General features: G+C 36.1%; 1 protein-coding gene across 1 annotated transcript in view; it reads left to right on the top strand.

Annotated features, from left to right (window-relative positions):
• The window catches only part of NDUFS4 (NADH:ubiquinone oxidoreductase subunit S4), a 47,305-nt gene that overhangs the window by 20,114 nt on the left and 7,021 nt on the right, over positions 1 to 20,170 (top strand). The window contains exons 2-3 of the mRNA XM_032205962.1: positions 2,877 to 2,955; positions 19,738 to 19,910. Coding sequence (XP_032061853.1) covers positions 2,877 to 2,955; positions 19,738 to 19,910 — 252 coding nt within the window. The remainder of the gene's footprint in view (positions 1 to 2,876; positions 2,956 to 19,737; positions 19,911 to 20,170) is intronic.

Raw genomic sequence — 20,170 nt, forward strand, 5'->3', positions numbered from 1 at the left:
AGAAGAAGAGCTAAAACATCACAGACAGCCTTCCAATTCATCCCATCTGACGGAGACACCTTGTGCAAATAAATTAGCTCCTTCTGTATGTGGTTTTGCCCACCTTTAATCTGATGGGAGTTTTACCAGTATCAGTAGTTTCCTGTTAACGTTTATTTTTTTCCAAAAAGGCAGAAATTTCCAAAATGAACAATCACCTGAATAATAAGGATGTCAGGTGACATAACGCCGAGTGGAAATAAGTTTGGAAGGGCATGGCATGAAATACATTACATTTTGTTCAAGTTGCATCTATATTACAAGGATAATGTGTGATTCTGATCAGCCTAATTACTCCAGTCCTGGCTTCCATAAACCCTTCACATGTTCATCAGACCTTTTCACAGAGCAAGGTTCTGAGAACTTCTTGATTTATATCAGATTATTTTCTATCCGGAAAGGACCGATTTGATTGTATGGGCCAATATTCTTTGGCCATACATTAAATAACATAGTGAATACCATATCACATGGTGTTCTAGAATAACCGTGGAATACTATTTTGATACTAAAATTCCTGGGATGGAGGAAGAAACTTATTTTCCCATCACGGTGTTTTGCCTTGTTTAATGTTGTGCGCTTTCAGCTGCTTCCCACTGGAACTCACGTAATACTCCTGTTAAGAAACTTTTAGGATAACTTCATATTGGGCATGGTTTTGAAGAAGGACTATCTAAAAGCATCTTTATAGTATATTGCAGTTATAGTTGTATCCTGTTTGCATGACATACTTGTTCGATATGTCCAAATTAAAAAATGACAGCTGTGTTGTTCTCTGAAACAGAGCTTTTGAGCTAACAAAGTAGTTATCATTTAGATGTGAAATTCTTGCACTCCCTGGCTTCTGCCAGAACTATTACTTCAAAGTACACTTGCAGGCAAATTTTGTCATTTCAGATACGTGTCTGTCCATATCAGAAAGTGGAGTGATTCTATAAACTTTGTGCTTTGAGTTCATTTTTCCTGACATGGAGGCTTTTTGTTGTTGCTATTTTCAAATCAAAGATAATTTAATAGCATGTATTCTATGTTAGAGGTATAGATTGGTGGGAATCTGCATTTGAGATATTACTGGACTGAACTTTCTTCCATTTGTGTAGATCTGTAAGATTTTTGTGGCTTACTTGATAGTCACCGACTTTGAATTTCTTTCTAGTGTAGGTTTTACATCCTCAAAACTTTACCATGCCAGTATTGTCTGAAAATTGAATGCTCATTTAGTTAATGTGTTAAATCCAGTACAGCTATTCTTTTGTTATGTGGAATTATGACTGGCTTTTTCCAAGAGATCAACTTAGTATCTTCAAATGTGGCACAGAGGGACATGGTTTAGGGATGGGACACAGATGTGGGGACACTGAGGGACATGGTTTAGTGATGGGACTCAGTAGTTCTGGTTGATGGCTAGACTTGATAATCCTGAAGGTCTTTTCCAACCTAGATCATTCTGTGGTTCTGTGAGTCTATGAAGTGCATTTTCACCAGAATCCACAAAAATTGGAGAGGGATTTAAGACTAGAAGATGCAGGTGGATGCATACATTATAGGGACTTTTCCCCTGGCTACACCTTCCGTGTTCTCATTGGCCTTGTAAAATGCTATGTAAAGTACACGGTTGTAATTTTTCAGGTTTTGAATGACTGCGTGCAAGTTACCTCATCCCAATATGCCCTTCAAATTATTGAATGTGAAGTGGGGGGACATTGAATTTTGATAGTATTGCAGATTTTTTTAGTGTCTTGGAATTCTGCTTCAAAAGCTGTGGGGTTTTTTGTGGAGGCAATTGTGGATGGTTTCCTCAAAAGAGATGTAAATGTTATCAGTAGTATTAAATTACTAGAAGTACAGTTGTAAGCATCCCATAGAGAAAGTTCATTTGCATTTGCAAGTATGTGTTGTTTCCCAAGTCTGGTAATCTGAAGAACAGTTGAAACTAAAGTGGCTTAGCCCCTCTTACTGTTCAGTTATTTGTATTCTTGCACTATTGTACCTCATTTGTTTAAAGTGACCTTAATTAAATGTGAAGCACACTACTAGCTCAGAGAATTGTGCTTTCTAGCTTGTTTCACTTGCTGTTGAGTTATTTTGCTAAAAGATGATTTGCACTCAAAAGGCCTTATCCTGACATCAGTGACATAATGCAAATTGATGACAAATTTTGTTTCTCAATTCAGTGATGGGGGATTGGGTTCCATATTTCCATCTTCACTTCGCAGGTTTAGCAATTATGCAGAAAGATTAATCATATTTCTTGGAAGCTAATAAGCTGGCCCGTACTGATTCAGGAGTGCAGCAAAATAATTGTGAGCTTTGCCCACTCAGAGATAAAAAAAAAAATGTGTTTGAATTATCAGTTTATTGTTTTTTTTTCCTTAAAAAAAAAAAAAAAAGTTAATATTCTGTTGTTGAAGCCTAGAACTGGAGCTTTCCCATTACAAAGAGGTTTAAGATTTTTTTCCTCTGATGCCATCATTTTAAGGATCAGAGTTCCAGAATGCTTGCAGCAGCCTTGTATTTTTCTGTCTGTTCGTGACAAACCAGCTACTGTACATTCATATAGAGCAGTACAGTCCTTGCCACTGGCAGTCTCTCTGTGACAGAGAGCCTGTAGGCTGACATAAAGTGCAGCCTGTTGTGAACTGCTAAGTGGGAGTCTGCCAAAAACTCAGCAGACAGAACTAATTGGGGAGAAAAAGGATTTTTGTGCCCTCATCTCTCCCTCTTCCATTTTTTTTTACAAGACGGATATTGTTAAAGTAACTTGTTTATGTAAGATTTGTCTGCCTCTATTTTCTCATTGCATGAATCATTTTTTAACTTCAAGTCTTGCACTGCAGGTCACTGAGCACTTCCACATGGCGGCTGGCACAGAACCAAACTCGAGACACGCAACTCATCACAGTTGATGAAAAATTGGTAAGGGTTTTCTACTGCATACTGCTATGATACAGCCTTCAGGGTTATTTCTGCACAATAGGCATTCAGTATGGTATTCTCCACTCTTCTAGGAAAGCCATACAAATGTGAACTACAAAGCAAAAATCCTTCATACATTTTTTAAAAAGCAGCATTAGTAAAACAAGTATGTGAAGGAAATATGGCATTCCAAGTATTAAGCAATATAAAATGATGAGTACCTTGTTTATTATTGCATTGTGGTCAAGGACTAGTATGAGCTGTAACTTATAACAAATTTGCTGTTTTTGAAATCTGGATATTTTTCTCTGTAGTGAAATCATACAGGATTTGCCAGCTTCCTAAAATTATCATCATTAGGACCCATATTACTAAAGAGAGTGTGTAAAGAAGCATGCAAGGTTATTGTTACTATGTACATATACTCTAGCTTTTGAATATGCATGAAGGTTATATTACAACTAGGAACAAATGCATAACATTCTTCTGCTAATCAGTAGCAGATCAGAAATTTGGCAATCTTTTCTTGTAAGTTCTTCCATAATGTGTGGTCTGTTACTCTAGATGCAACCTGACACTTATGTTTACATTATTCAATAGTATAATTTTTGTAAGACTTCTGGAGGGAATGCGTCACAGCAAAAGCATGCTTTTCATTGGTTTTCATACTGCTTTTGAATCCTCAGGAAAAAAAAAAAAAATCCCATCATATGTACCAGACAGTTCATATTTATCTGCTCTCTTGTATCCCTGAAGCTATGTTAACTACTTAAGAACAAGAGGAAATATTTGGGATTTGTATTTATAAATTGAACATTTGTAATGATAACTACTGGTGGAGACAGCTCAACATTAACAGATTATTAGGAAAAAATGCACCTATTATAGCAACTCCTTAGGGCTTTTATTTCTAACGTTTTCTAACACAGATGTAGAGAGATTTTTTTTTTTTTACCTGCCTGTGCATTCAGCTTTCTTATATACTTTTTTTTATTTTTTTTTTTAATTTAAAAATTAGTAATACCATGTCAGGTTCACAAATAAGGGAAGAAAAATAATACTGTATTTCAGTGAGGGTGGTTATTTGCTTACCTAATTTCATAGTTTGGGATTCAGGAAATTTCATTTAATGTATAAGAGTTCATGAGTCACTACATAAATAAGATGCACCAACTCAATAGACCCACATTTCCCTAAACATATTATGAGTTGTGTTTGTTTATTCTAGCACTGTTCTGTAATACTAAAAAAAAATGTCTAAACATTTTGATAATGCCTGAATTTACAGTGTCACATTTCCCTAATGTAACCTCAGGTGATGGATAGATACATAGGTCTGAAAGAGACTGCAGTGCAAAGACAGACCTGCAAAATAAACACTCTTCTATCTTCTGTTTTGTATTTAAATGTACATTATTCTAAGTCAGGGTTTTTCATTTCCCTGTCTAACTATGAGAGTTTATCCCTTCAGTTGAGTTAGTGATGCTAATTCAAAATACAACTGTTCTGTTCTCTCAGTGCTAATGTAAATGAATCGTAAATGAGGTGGCTATTTCTAATGTCATTATGTGTTCTCATCAAGTTGAAGGCACTGTTTACGTAGTTGTTGGTTTGCTTTCTTTTTTTTTTTCAGATCTGATACTAGCAGCCATTGAATCATTTTGCTCAATACTACTGTTTGCTTGTCAGCTTTTGGTACATATAAACTAAATGATCTTTTTATTCTCAGTTCTTTCCAGCATTAAGTTAAATGTCAGACTGAATAGTATTTTCCTACAGTACTGTGCATGTAGGCACGCATTCTAGATGCACAAATCCTTTTCCCCAGACTCTCATGAGGCCTGAAACAAAATGATGTCAAATTAGAATAACATTTATACGGTTTAATGTGTATATTTAGATATAGTCTGACATCACCTTACAGGTGGCTTTTCTGTGCACATCAGAAAGGAGCAGCAAGAACAGGTGGAAAATGGGTTGGGGTTATCTATTTTCTGTATTCCTTTTAAAACTCTTTATTTTGAAACTGAACTCCTTCATGAGTAGATGCTTGCAAGGTTAATATATATAGTAACATTATTATGGTTATTAAAAGAGTCTAATTGCCTGTTGTAATTGAGTTCTCAGTACTTCTATGGGCCTTGTATTCCTATGTGTGTGTACACTTGCTAGAACTTGATCAATGTGGATTCCTTTGAATTACCTGAAGTCCAGTTTGAATCTGAAAGTACTAAAACATTCCTTGTCTTGGTAAACTCAAATGAGGAGGGGGAAGAGTATTGTAACACTGAATTATTAAGCAGTAGTCAGTTGCCTTCTTGCTACAGCCCAGCATGTGTTGAATACAACAGAAGAATGAGCTCTAATGAAATAGTGAAAAATGAAGGTGGTCTAAACACTATATTGTGGATGTCAGAAGAAAGTGGGACTTTTAAATGTAAAAGGAGTTAAATGCTCCACTTGTATATAACTAATGCAAGAAATGATGTTTTTGTCACAAGTACTAGTCGTTTTCTGTGAATGTTGAGTAAAACTTATTTTATGGACACTTAAATCCAAAGAAAGTAATACAAATTGAACAAAGCTAAACAAAAATACAGTTCTTGCATCATATTTTGAATCTCTGGCCACCGATTAGGTCATATTCCAAGAGTCTGGACAAATAGCTGGGTGAAAAGTAGTCTCTCAAGACCCTGCTTGTGTTAGGAAATTTGGGCTATAGAGGACAAAGGCTGCTGGCAGCATATCTCCCTCAGGTAATGTTACAAACAGCTTAACTGTTTGTGTGTATGGAATAACTTAGTGTTCATGATTGTTACATCAGGCTTCGGTGGTTTTGCCTAAAACTGGGATAAAACTCTTCAAAATTACCATGATTTGTTTCAGTCGTTATAATTACGGCGCTATTGGTTTTAGCTAGAAGAAGTCCAGCGTACGTGCTTTAAGCAGGTTCCCAGTCAGCACAGGTGACGCTGCATTGTGGTTGTCTAGCATGGAGTCTGTAGAGGCTAGACACACTTGTGGAGTAGCTGTCTGCATAGGGCAGGTGCCATACCAAATTCTCCCCAAATATTTGCCACTAAAATAACTTTTCTGTAATGGTTAAGTGTTGCAAGAGTATTTTGAAATTAGAGTAAGTGGCAGAAGATATCTCATGCATCTCAAAAGTAGGATACTCCATCAGTAAGTAACACATATGTAGTGACACAAAGCAAAAATGAATGCAAGCACAGTTGTAGAGTTTGATCACTGGGGAGATGCTAGAAACATTGGAACAGTGGTTAAGCATCAGATATTAGTTGCAGCCATCTCACAGATGTTTTTATTCTGCATTAGGCCAAGATGAAATAGGATGGGTTGCTACACAGAATTAAGCATTTGAGAACAGCAGTATCAAGTGCATTTGACATGGTACTAAAGTGATTTTTGCAGCATTTGGGAACGTGTAGGCTATATCACAAGCATGGCAGGCTAACCACAATAATGCTATTGACACTTCAGCTGCTGTCCTGAAACTGCTAAACTTTGTCAATACTGTTAATTAAGCTTTTTCAGCAGTAGTTTAGAAGTCTCAGTTCTGAAAATCAATAGAGGGACAGTTTTCTTCTGACTGTAGACAAACTTGCATGTAGCTGTCATTGACGATACCTTGCATGCTGCAGTATATGTTGAATTTGGCACAGAAAATCTGACCCTTTTTTGGAGATGAGCAGTTCATACTTTTCAGATCATGTTCATGACTAGCAGTCAGTGCTGCATTCTGCATCAGCCTAGGCCAAAACTGTTTAGTAACTATTGTGAAATGGGGATCAAGAGTCTTAGCAGCTTCCTCTTGGCTGTCCATAGGTAACAACAGTTAGTGTCTGTTGTAAGTGTTTACTACGGGATAATCCAGGAGTAGCAGTATTAGTAGGGTTCTCGGAACACAAACCTCTTCGGGGAAAAAAAGTATGCATGGACTTTCAATAACTAATTGAGGAAACACTCCAGTCCATTTTTTCTACAAGACTGCAGTATTAGCAAACATCACACGGTGTTTTCAGGATTGAGTCATAGTTTGTTCACCTTCATCCAAATCCCAGTTTTGGCGAGGCTTGGGATGTAGTGAAATTGTATGATCTCAGTTTGAAGAGTGAAGTGTGGACTGTATGTATATTATAATAAACAGGGATAATACTGCAGCTCAAAATAAAATATACAAACAAGTGAAAAATAGCCTGGAATGATGAAACTTCTTTGGATATCAATCTGATAGTCTACAGTGCTGTGAAACAAAGGACACAGCAAATCAAGCTTTAACATGCTCTTTGAAGTGTGATTGTTCCTATCAGCCTTTCCCAAGAACCAAGAGTATACAATATACTGCACTCTGAAAAACAAGGCAGTAATGTGTCATAAAGTTACGTGCAAGACAGTGAGACATTGCATTTGAGGACTGCTTATAGGAGCTGTTTTTGCAACTCAGTGAAGAGAAATACTTGGCAAAGCATCCATTTATTAAAGACAGGCTTACTAGATTTCCTTTTCTTGAAACTACTATTCAGCCAAGAATTCTCCAAGCATTACCACTGTGTTAGATAATAAGGGTATCATGGATATTCTATGTTTTGGTTTTCCAAAATTCTGTTAACCCCTTGTGGGTGATTCCTTGAGGGTTAGTTGAAGCTGTTCATAAAGCATTTTAACAGGATGAAAAAATTTAGAATAATCTTTTCTTCATTTAATCCTCTCTAACTGCAATATTTATTCAACTGGTTACCATAAAGAATTCAGTTTAGGATAGTGTTCCTCTTTAGATGAAGAATGTAACTTCAATAAATTTTGTGTGCCTTATACTTTGGCCAAAATGGCCTTGTGTATGTCCCGTAGCTTGAAGAGGTACTTTATTCCATCACAGTTGTGTCACATAAGCAGGTGGGCAGGTTATTTGAATTCTATATTGTACTCGGGATTCAGGATGGATGAAGAGTGGTTTGGTGCTGGTATAGAAAATGTTTAATACGGTGTGTTTTGTCTTGTTTCGCTTCATATTCAATGCATTGTGTTTAGTTTACATTTAGTCATCTGTAGCTGTGATGTTTGACACTTGAATGGTATTAGTTGCCATTGCAGAAGATGTTTAAGATATTAAGTCACATTCTAGAAGTACTTCAAAATTAAATAAATTCTTTCAATATAAATGAAATATTCAAAACTTTACGTGTTTGCAAGTAAAAATACGTACTCATCTACTTGAATTATGTCTAATTTAAGTGTGGACTTAAGCTGAGTTAAACACTTTTACTCTTTTTAGGATCAGTAAAAATTGTGTGTGTGCATTTTTTACTGGAAAACTTTATCTTTAAAAACATTTTTCTATTTCCTTTTTTTTCAGTGAAGATTAACAAATTCTGCCCTGGGGAGAAAAAGACTGTCTTGGATGATTTTGTCAAGCTGTTGATGTGATGTTTAATATTTAAAGGTTTTAATGGTTTTGGGGATGGTGATAATCCTTCTCACTTTGCTTACACCATGCTGGTGTGTCTACCAGAGCACTGTTTATTTCTAAACAGTGATACTCAGTTTAAATCACATGTCAGTTTCTTTTGTAGTTTTGACTGGTAGTTGCATTTGGTCTTCAGTACAGTACAAGCTCAGGTGTAGGGGGTGTGTGTGGAGCTACAGATTATCTAGCCACTTACACATTTTCAGCACTGCTAATTCAGTATGTTTTGTAATTAAATAATTGGAATATCCTATCTTAGTTTTGCCTGTACTGCTTGCTACAACTTGTTTTTGTAAGCAATTGTAGTTTGATGAAGCTTGCAATGGTTTGGAAAACCTGGCTGGCTGGATACTGATAGACAGCTTTCTGTAAGAATGTCTGCAGGCAACAAGTTACTCCTCAAGATGAAGCAGCCTCCTGTTCCTTCTGAACACTTATAGAAACTACAGGAATTGTCCTCACACTTAGCCTCTTTTAAGAGCTTTTAAGTAAACAAAAGCTCAGGATGTGTGTGTATATATATATATATATATTTATTTTTTTTAAAATACAGAAAACTTTACATTTTGCACATGACCCTGAACCGTATGTGAAGTGCTGCATAGTTCTATCAATGAGCTGCAGTTGCATGCTTATCCCTGTATACGTTCGTTTAGTTTTAGGATAGGGTAAATGATTTGGATTTCTTCCTCTGAGAGCCTTTTCTTCTGGTGGATGGTAGTGCTGTCTCTGCTGGGTATTGGAAGGAGGAGTGACTGAGATTGAGCTTACACAACCTCCTAACATCTCGAGTGTCTGTTTTGTCTGGACTTCCTTCATGCAGCATTCTTGTGCAAAAATTTCAAGGCTTTAGTCTGCAAGCACTGGGTCAAAGAATATGTCAGCTTGAAGAGTATGCAGGCGATTTTTTTGTTTCATTGCACAGTATTTTTATTTTCTATCAAGGAATACTTGTTCTGAAGTGCTTGCTACAGTGGCTGTTCAGAAAAATAAAAGGAGTATATCATGTTTAGTTTGTCTGGTTTCCAAGGGGTTATTCAACATGCAAATACTTGTTTGGTTTTGTAAGCAGTGTTTCTAATCTGCTAGAAAGAATAAAAGCTGTTGATACAGTCTAGTAATCAAGAGGAGTAAGAACTAACTTCATTTTTGGAACAGTTTTGTTTTGTATTTCTGATTTTTAAAGACTAGGTCATACTTTCATGTTCTCATAAACAATGCCGTTATCCTGGCCTTGTCTAGAATGCTAAAGTTAGTATCCCCTGTTATTGAATATTTCTGTAGATGACATGAATTCTTTTTGTCTTGTGAGGAGTAGTGAATAAACAAGTCCTTGTAGAGACCTTGTTTTTCTGTCCACTAAAATGTCTCTTTCCTCGTTTATGTAGTAAATCCAAATTCAGATAGATAAGACACATATTTTGCTTACTGTCTGAGAAAATTCTATGTACAGACTTGAAAGCGGTTTCTAGTCTTGAAGTTCAAGCTGAATTGTCGTATTAGTCAGAAAGAAAAAGCTTTCCTTGTCTGAAAGGGAAAGTTGCAGCCCAGTAATCCCATAGGATTGGGCATACTGCAGAAGAGCTTGGTGCTTTTTGACAACTACAAATTTCTACTAAGATGATCAATGATGAAATGGAAAACGATGTTCTTCCAGAACAGCTTGTTGTGTGCCTTTGAATTACTTTAGGGGTTGCTTTCTCAAATCAGGAATGTTAAACTGTGTTAAGTGAGGACATGGACCATGGAGAGAGCAACCGATGTTCAGACCACAGCGTTTTTTAGTTCTTGTGTTGTGAAGTCTTGCATGCATTGTAGGGAAGTTCTCAATCTCTTGTTTGGTCTTGACATACTCAGTGCTATTCATTCCATAAAGCCCATCCATTTATATTTTGTGTAAAGGAAAATCTTTGCTTGATGGGGAAATAATTTTCATCCTGTTAACTATTAGCTTATATAATTTTATTCTTTATTCTTCTGTTTTTTATTCTTTCTTAAGTGACCACATTTTTGCCACCATGCCTACTCCATTTGAAAGCATTCTTGGGTCAAATAATTCTAGCTGTCTGATAAGTCAGAAGTTGAATAACATCTTCTGTAATGTCTGTTTCCAAAACAATTTCTTACTATTTTATCACTGTTTAGTAAACATAATAGTGCATTGTAGTCTCCTTTGATTTTTTTCCCCACAGTAATAGAAAACCGAAAAGGAAAGCTGTAGTGGATCAAGTTGAATTACTGAATTTGAATACCTAGTTTTTTATCTTCATGACAGGTCTCTCTATTATATTAGAAAGTACAAGACCATGGTTTCTGTCCTGTAAGTAACCTTTAAGGCCAAGTATATAAAAGCCAAAGCACAAATTGCAGCAACAAACGTCTAGATAGAGCAAGCTAAAAACAGCTTGTAAAATAACACTTAACACATTCTATTTGTGATTCTGCTTTTTACAGAGATAGTAGAAAGCTTCCATTTTAGCCATATAGGTAAATTTAAAGAAATAGCTTTTGTCCAGTGGAATGCAGCCACGTATTTATGGATTATGATTAAACAGTTGAGGCCTCATGAACCTACCAGGGAATAATGAATGTGTTACTGTTAGAAAAGATCCTCCTAAAACACATGGAAGGCTTAAAAGCTGTGTGCACTAATTAACAAAATACAGTGAACATTTAAGCTGTTAATAGCCACAGCATCCCTGATGCATAGACCTTCAGTATGCTAACACTGCATAACAGTTCTCTATTGTGCATCTCTTTAACGAGGGTAACTGTGTCTCTTCTTTTCTTGCTTCACTACCTGCTGTGTATGGAAATCGTGTACACTATTTAGCACCCGCTTTCAAGTCCGTGCATATTACATAGAAGCATTGCATCTCGCATTAGGGACAGCTTTTAACAGTCCCGCTTCCTTGTAACTTCTTAAATGCAACTTCTAAAAAGCATGCACCGGCAGTGATCTTGCTCTAAATTTGCATTTCTTGATTGGGGATTTGTGCTTTCTGTTTTTCTCCCATGTGCCTCATACCACTGGCTACTTTGTGACAAAGATCTGTTAAAGAAATCACTTTAATTATAAAGGAGATGTAGAGAATAGAGAACATGCATCACAATGGAGGCAGGCATCGGTTTACATGAACTCAGAATTTCAGGATATTGTTCTTAGTAGCAGACCATGCAGTACTGTGGCAGTATTGTCAAATTAAACTTGAAAATGCTACTTTTTGCTCCACCCTTCCCCCATCTTTGATGAAGATATTTTTTTAATAAAAGCCTAAATAGCTTGTAAGATTTTAACCCTTCAAGTTAAACAGCGTTCCACAATTACCCCTAATGACAGAGTAAATAGGTAGTTGGGAGGTGAAAGGAAAAGAACACTGGAATGCACAGTAGTGGAGTTCTTTCAAAATATTGTAGCATTCTGTGCTCTAGCTACCAGCTTTGGCTGATTGATAGCTACTTAAACTGAATCCACAGTAGCTGTTTCATATACTGTAGTGATGATGTTACTTACAACTTCATCATAAGAAATCTTACTAGAGTTACCAAGTCTTGAAATTTTGCCATGTATCCAAATTTGAACTCAACAGCTCAGCTTTTTGCTGTCTAGATTATGAATTGTCTCAATAAAAGCACAGGTGTTCTGCATCACTGCAGCAATTGCACAGCTTATGTGTAAGTAGTGTCCCAGTTCACTGTCAGCCTCTGAATGCTGTGTTCCCTTGAGTCTTTTGCAGCTTGAACTGTGAGCTTTTCCACAAAAAAACTGGAGAAGGTACACTGACCACACATCTTACACATACTAGATGGACCCTGTCCCTTCCAAAGGCTGGAGATGATAAAACAAGCGGTGTGAGTATCTGGGGGCTCTACCAGGGCCTTATTTGGAAATCTACCAGGGCCTTATTTGGAAAATTTCTTAATGTGAGGTTTTGTAGGGTTTTCAGATAGGCCCAAAGCAGGCAGAACCATTCATTTCCCTGTTCATCATGGAATTTCTAGAAAACAGAAACTTTATGAAATATACTTAGGTCATATGCTTACGATTTATTTTGTAAATACACACACATAAATACAGGTAACTTTTAATGAATGTTAAAAATAAGGACTTCACTAAAATAGCATCAGAAACACACAAAAAGTACAGAAAGTATTCCTAATGTCACTGAGCTGCTGACTGGGGATTTGGTTGTCCATTGTCAAAACTACTTACACACTGGAAGCTTTTTTAAATGCAGGTAAACTAAAAGTGCCTTTCCTTTTATTTGAAGGTTTATGGTCTAAAAACTCCTCTGTTTTCTTATTTTTTTGCCCTTTTATTAATCTGAGGATTGACTCTAGGAACACATGTATTTTTAAATGCCTTACAGGTAGTGACAGTAAAGGAGCCAGCCACTTGTGTGTGTGGAAGCATAAGGTTTGCTTTTACATATGCTTTGAATGAGTTCTAGGTAATACGTGCTATCTAAATCTTACTTTGTTGTGAGAAAAAGTAGTTTACAATATATGCTATAAATAACTCAAGAGGCTTTTTTCCTGCCTCATTAAAGATAAGCACGTGGTTTATAATTTCCTCAATCTAAAGAATGTCATGACACTCTGAAGCCTCTTAGAGGGCTAACAGTAACAATATCAATATATTTCATAGAAATATATTCTTTTTCCAGTTTTCCTCCCCTGATCACCTGTACTCCTGTCTAATAATGATTTTCTTAATTACAGTCATGTATGTTATAGACTAACTGTGAAATGTAAAATCAGATACTTGATTTCTGTTTTCTTTAGTTTCGTGACATTTACTCAGACAACATTTGTAAAACTAAGAGGTACTGTTACAGGAAAAAAATGCATTCTTAATAATTAAATAATAGCTTTTGTCTTGCCCTTTGATTCTTTCTTGGCCAAGAAACCTATGCTAAGCATGAAATAGCAGTTTATGCTGGAAGTGGGACTTTGTTTTGAATACTTTATTTTTAAGTTTCTGAAATGTTGTTTACCTGTCCATCAAAAAAGTACAGGCTGAATGGTGGGTATTTTCTGCATTTTTGTCATGCATTATGGTTTGTCAAGAAAAATTCCACTCTGCTTTGAGGTTTTTCAGGGTACCATGACATGCTAAATGTCATACTTCTGTCTTTATTTTAAGCATTATGGTTTAAACTCACAAAAGTACAACTCAGCAGCTTTTAACGTAAATTTTAGCATTAATCACGTCTGTAAATACAATTTTTCTATTACTCTGGCAGGACACAAAATGTGAATACACAGTTTGGGAATGTAACAGAGCTTATAAATAAAGTGCTTCAAGAATTGAAAGATGGGTTGGTGAGGGGGAAGTTTTCTACTCATTGTTATGAAGTCACATTCAAATTTGTACAACACACGTGGGATTTTCAGAAGTCCCATCACCTGTGGAACTGTTTTGGAAACTGACTCCTCCTTTCCATAATGTCAGTGTGTAGATTTAAAAGTATTAAACGAACTTATGATGATTCCAGCAGTGTGACAATTTCTGCTTCTGTTAGACCCACTTCTTGGCATGTTCTTCTCTCTATACCCAGTTTTTCTTCCGTGTTTTCTGCAAAACTGTCTATGTAAAGAGATTTTCTTTAAAAGCATTCTTGCCATCTTTGTTATTATTGAATTCTGCCTCATGTTTATGGTGTTTGGTTTTCTATTTGTTTGTTTTCATGTGGTTCTTTCACTGCTTTTCAACTTTTTTATTAATTGTTCTGCAGTGTGGTTAGATGGGAGAACATAGTACGGGTAACACATGTTCACAGATTACTGTGATAATGCAGAAAGATTGTGAAGCCTGAAAGAAAGCTGTATTCTGTGTGATACAGACTTTCCTAAGGGCAAATATGCTTTTTTCCCTTGTTATGTCTGTAGCTGTTAGATAAATGTTGTCTGACCATGTTGAGTTCATTCTGCTCCATTTTTCCATTCATGATTTGCATAGTAGACTTTGTTCTCTTGCACGTATTTCAAAAACAATGTAGTGAAATGTAAAAATGTAAATATCCTCATCCTGAGTTCCAGCCTAAGCAGCTGAGCCCACCAAATAAAAAGCCTCTTTCACAGCTGCTATTTGGTGGGTATTGTGCAAGCCGGTTTGTGCTTTGATACAGCAGCTCGTACAGAAAGTGTATTGCGATGTGAAACGTGAATTTATAGCAAAACTTCATGAACTTAGGCTGGTAAAACAGGTTGGGGGTGCGGAAGTAAGCAAGCTGCTGTGAACTCCTGTAAAGTACAGAAAACTTCTCCTTTCCCTCCTTTCTAACAAGTGTAAACTGTTGAGGTTAAGTAGGTGGGGCAACCGGAAGTAATTACTAAGGCCAGTGGCATTTTTGCGGTTTAATAAAGGCAGAAGCTAATTATTCAGTTTTTATTTAAGTGAAATGATGCCAAAAAGGAGGTTCCTGCCGAGCAGCTGCACTCCTTCAGTGTTACCCTAATTTACCACAGACACAACTGTCACAAACAGAACTTTTAAACTTGATATATAGCCACGAAAGTAAGGAGCCCTTTGTCCGGAGTGCATGCAGAAGAACTCCTTTATACAAATCAACCGGCAGATGACGGACAATGATGAAAATTTGATTCTTTGAAGTCATAATGGTCATTGAAATGTGTGAAATTCTCGCATTGAAAAGAGAGCGGCTAGCAAGACTCTAAATCCTGGGTGGTTGCGGGAAGCTTGCTGGGAGGTTTTTCTGTGTTTTGACATCAACTTCCCATTGCTTGTTCCCGGTTTCCTTTATTTAAAAAAAAAAAAAAAAAAAAAAGAGGGGGATGCTAAACAGTATAGTTGATAGGAGTTATGTACAGTTTTTGCCTATGCATGGGGAGAAATGTCAGAGCTGAAATATGATACCTTTACGAACACCTGACTCATCCATTCAAAAATACTTATTTTCAGAGATATTTTCTATCGTTTCTGTCTTTGCCTGGAATTACAGAGTTCAGTTCCTTGTCTCCTTTGGAGTTTGTGTTATTAGTGGAGCACTACAAGAAATTTTCCTTTCCTTTAAAAGTTATCTTTATGCTGAATCCTGCTTTCATTGACTCTGCCTGTGTATGAGTTTTTCTCCCCCCCTATGTAGCACTTCCATCATTTTTATTACTTCTTCCAGGACAGCTTTACCAGCCTTTCCAGCATGACAAGTGTTCTTAAGTAGTGTAAGTTGTAATAAAGACACAAACTCTTCTTGGTTTGTAAGCAATCTGATGTTATTTCTGCTGCTTAAATAAATGCTTCATCTCTCTGAGCTTATTTCAAGAACCAAATTTCCACAAATGGTTATTAAAAAAATTGAAATTACTATTAAAAAAGAAACACCGTATAGATAAATAATCCAAAAACGAAACGGTCAGAATTCATCTTCTAGATGATAGCATGCATTAAAAACATGAAGCAGAATTGTTAATTTTTAGTACTGCAAAGTTATACAGTTCAAATCCAAAGTCTTTTATGTTATCACCTTATTATTTAGAATTTGTAATGCTGAACACCTCACTAATATTTTTATATGCTAATGGAGCAAAATTCAGTAAAGAACACTTAAAAAGGAGGAAAAGATAGTAGTGTGAAACTAGCTGTCAAAAACATCATTGTTTTGGAAAGTTGGTTCACAGGTAGTTTCAATGAAAACTTGAACTCAGAACAAAGCTCTGAAGACACAGTAGAGAGTTCAACCCAGTGCAGCACAGTTCTTTTCAAGTATTATATTGTTTTAATGGAATCTTGGAGCGGGAGCTTTAGCCCATTGAAATGTCGCTTAAAGGACAGGTTCTTCTGTCACTAGCTGGAGCTGTGTGGATGAAATGATCACAATAGAGTGTTGTAATGCATTTTAAAAGTGTGAGAAATCAGTTTGTCTAGACTAAGAGTGCGCCTACAGGGAATAGGAATTTTAGAGCTTCTGTGCTCTTTAGGTGTCAAGTATGTGATAGATGCCAAGCCTTTTTATTCCATATCTTTGGCAACAGCTCAGCTATGCTACAGTACCTTACATGTCTACAGCAAGCAAAAACAGTGATTTTATGTCAGGACAACTTGGGCTTCAGAAACCAGAAACTCATTGTCCTAACAACTGTCTGTTCAATTGCCAGCTTTAAAATGGGGAAGATATCAATAAACAATTGCTAGATTCCCAGAAGGCATGGAAACTTTAGCTATAATGAATCAAAGTGTGAAGAGCTAGCAACATCATGTAGATATTTTAGTTTCTGAAAGTAGGCAGGTTTTAGTTTTCACCTTGAAAAGATTTTTTATGGGATGAATCCTATTATTAGTAGTAAAATAACTTTGATTTGGAGCCAAACAAGTTCCCAAAAAACCATGGCTTGAAGGAGCTTAGGATTTATCTGGGTTATTGGTTTTGTTTTCATCTAGGTGAACAAGTCTAGGCATTTCTTTACCACAGTTACCTCATATATATAGCATTTGCTGGTTTTTAATAATGTTTGTTGTTTTTTTTTTTTTTTTTTTAAGTAGTGTTCTGTATGCACTAATATGTAGTGTTTTTATGGGTTTTTGGTGTGGAGGCTTCAAAAGAGAAAATGTAATACGTCTATAATGGTAGTTAGTATAGTATTTAATCACAGAGAATTCATAAGCAATTCACAAACCTGTAAATCTGAAGCATAAAATCCATAATGGACATACAAGTTGCTGTGTTAAATAATATCTTTTTAAAAAAGAAAAAAAAAGTTTTTGTAATATTTTCAAGCTTGCAAATGTAGAGGTATTTGATTGCTAACTAAACCAGAATCTATCAGTGTAGCAGGATCCAGATTATTTCAGAAGGGAAAATTAAATATTGGGGAATATTCGTACATTTTCTCAATAGAAACGTGTTTGTTAAAATACAGATGTAAAGGATAATACACTTGTACAGGTCTATAAAAGGCAAGCTTGGAGGCATTACATACAAGGCATTGAAGTCCCACCAAACTTTTACTGCATGTAAAAAAAAAAAAAAAGGTTAAACAAAGCAGTTTGCCAGCTCAAATAAGAAGACTTGAAGCTATTTCCTTCTGAAACTGTGGTTCGAGCTTCAGCAGTCAGAAATGCCAGTCCGTCAGGAGGTGTTTCTTGTGTGTGTTGCAACAGTTCAGTAATTGGTAGTATTTCATATCATTGCTAGACTCATTTTAAAAATAAACATTACTTGATCCTAATGAAAGCATTTATAATGGAATTGTTAAGATATTTTGACAGTTGCCTTTTGGTAGTCTGGATAGAAAATATAAAATTTGGAAAATCAGTTTACATGTTTGTGTCGCCTTCTGTTCTAATTGCGAATACAAGTCAAACACTTTAAACATGCTCCCTGCTGCAGTTTTGAGGGATTGATCTCCCAAAGTCTATTTTCTAAAGTAAAACAAAAAATGAGACTTGCCATATTTCAAAGGATTATATGGTGACAGCACCAAGAGCTTTTAAGTTTGCCACAAAGCAAAAGCCCATAAAGTTAGTAGCTACAGACATGTAAAGCCACAGTATTTTGTCTAAACTTGTTTGCCTTTTCATTCAAGTCATGCCACTGCTGGTGTGATGAATTCAGTATGCCCAGAGTTCTGCTACTCAATTTTGGACTTTAACCACTTTACAGCTTGTTCCTGGAGAGAGGAGGGGAGGGAGACCAAGGAGCTCCCACTGGCCTTTTAAGTATGTAAGGAACAGGAGTAGTTCAGGATTTGATGTTTGATTTCACTCTCTTTACTGTACTAGGGTGAACTGACAGGTTAATTTTATGTAATTACTGTTTAGTTTTTAAAGAGAAAGTTCACTTTATCAGATGCTGCTGAGAGTAATTTTTTTGTGGCAATTCTAGTGAGGTTTTTCCTTCTTACTCTGTGTTGGAGTCAGCTTCAACATAAAAAAAAAAAAAAAAAAAATTAGGTGTTTTTTGTGATCCTTCAGTTTTTATCTTTGTTAGGTTTATTTGTAGAAAGCTTACAAGCCAAACCTTAGTTGAGGAGGGCATCCTACTTCTGACAATGTAACACATTATAAGCCATTTTTGTGAAGGGTGGAATCTCCTGAATACTTTTATCCTTCATAAAAATACCTATGAGTGTTACCAGTGTCAAATGGTGCAAATAAGTGAAGAACATCCCTTTAAAAATGTCAAATTACTGTATAACACCTGTTTAAAAGACGTGTACTCAAACTGACACCAATGGTTGTTGAGCGTTGTTATTACTCAGTTTAAAAGACTGAGCCCTTACTGTTGGCCTAGAATGAATAGTGCTAAACTAGGTAGCCTTATAATCTGCATATGTTGAATTTGAGTGAAAAAAAAAAAAATAGTAGGTCTGCACTCTGAGAGGGGGTTAGTAAGTCAGATGAAGAGCCCTGACTGATCTTTTGATCTTGAATATCAACTAGTAATCTCAGGAAGATGTGACTCTCAAAGCAGATATTCAGAGCTAGAAACACACTTGGCCTTATTTTTTAAAGAGGAGAGGTCAACTTTATGTAATAATTAATGGTTAGAGAAATAAGAGAGCTGAGTTCTGGTAACCTTCTCTACAGTGAATAGAGTATTGTGGAAAAGATAACTTCTGCTGCTTCTTCATACTAAGCATACCTTTTCGATTCATTTTGGGTGTTGCTGCCTCTTGATTATCTATATATCTTGATTATATGAATGTGTTCACTTGGGCTTAAGTTTGCATATATATATATATAGAAATGTGTGTGTGTGTATATATATATATATACATGCATTTGTACTACATGAGATAGATGGCTGACCAGGATCTTGGTGAATAGACCAGTTTGTATTAGCTGTAGGCTCCTAATGTTAATGTAAAATTTCCAGATTTGTTGATGCTTCAGTTTATGCTCTAATTCTTTGTTTAAGGGGGAAAGAAGAGTTCATGATACATTTCTATGGGTGCTTTAGCTGGTACAAGCTGGAGCAGTCCTACCGTCACAGCTGTAGTCTGAGAGTTGGAGGGAATGTCTCCTGCCTATTGTCTGGCACTATCAGTTGTGTAGCCAGGAGAAGAGCAGGTTCAGGTAGCTGATCCATGTTAAATCGAATTCAGCCAGGGGAAGTAGGATGAGAGCAGTCCCAATGTGAGTCTGCTTCAGCTTTATAAAGCTAGACTCATACATTTCTGCAGAACTTCTCTTATTGTAATTATATTTAAAAAAAAAAAAAAAAAAAAAAAAAAAAAAGGAATGTAATTGTGTAAAAAGCATAAGGAGTATTATTTTAGAAGTCTTGTCTTTTACATGAATTCCTTTTTAACAAGTCCAATTATGTTTTTCACAGGATATCACTTCTTTAACTGGTGTTCCAGATGAGCACATCAAAACCAGGAAAGTTCACATTTTTGTTCCAGCGCGTAATGCGATGCAGGCAGGAGTTAACAACACGAAGAAATGGAAGATGGAATTTGATAACAGGGAGCGCTGGGAGAACCCTCTGATGGGTTGGGCATCTACGTGAGTAGTTACTGAATTTTCAGATACTTTTCTTCTATATTTGGCTCTTAACTAGTCATGTAAATTTTAAGTCTGAAATTTTCTTCCTACCTGTAAATATACTAGCTTTAATACTGCTTACAGTGATTGACTTTGTTGGTTGTATGATTAATGATTGTGTAAAAACTGATTTTATCTCATGAAATCATCTGGAAGAGTTTGGTAAGTGTTAAACAAAAATTTCAACTATGACATTTGTGCTGATGTTACTGTATGCCAGC

Source organism: Aythya fuligula, chromosome Z, assembly GCF_009819795.1.
Source record: "Aythya fuligula isolate bAytFul2 chromosome Z, bAytFul2.pri, whole genome shotgun sequence".
In the NCBI taxonomy this organism is placed as follows: Eukaryota; Metazoa; Chordata; class Aves; order Anseriformes; family Anatidae; genus Aythya; species Aythya fuligula.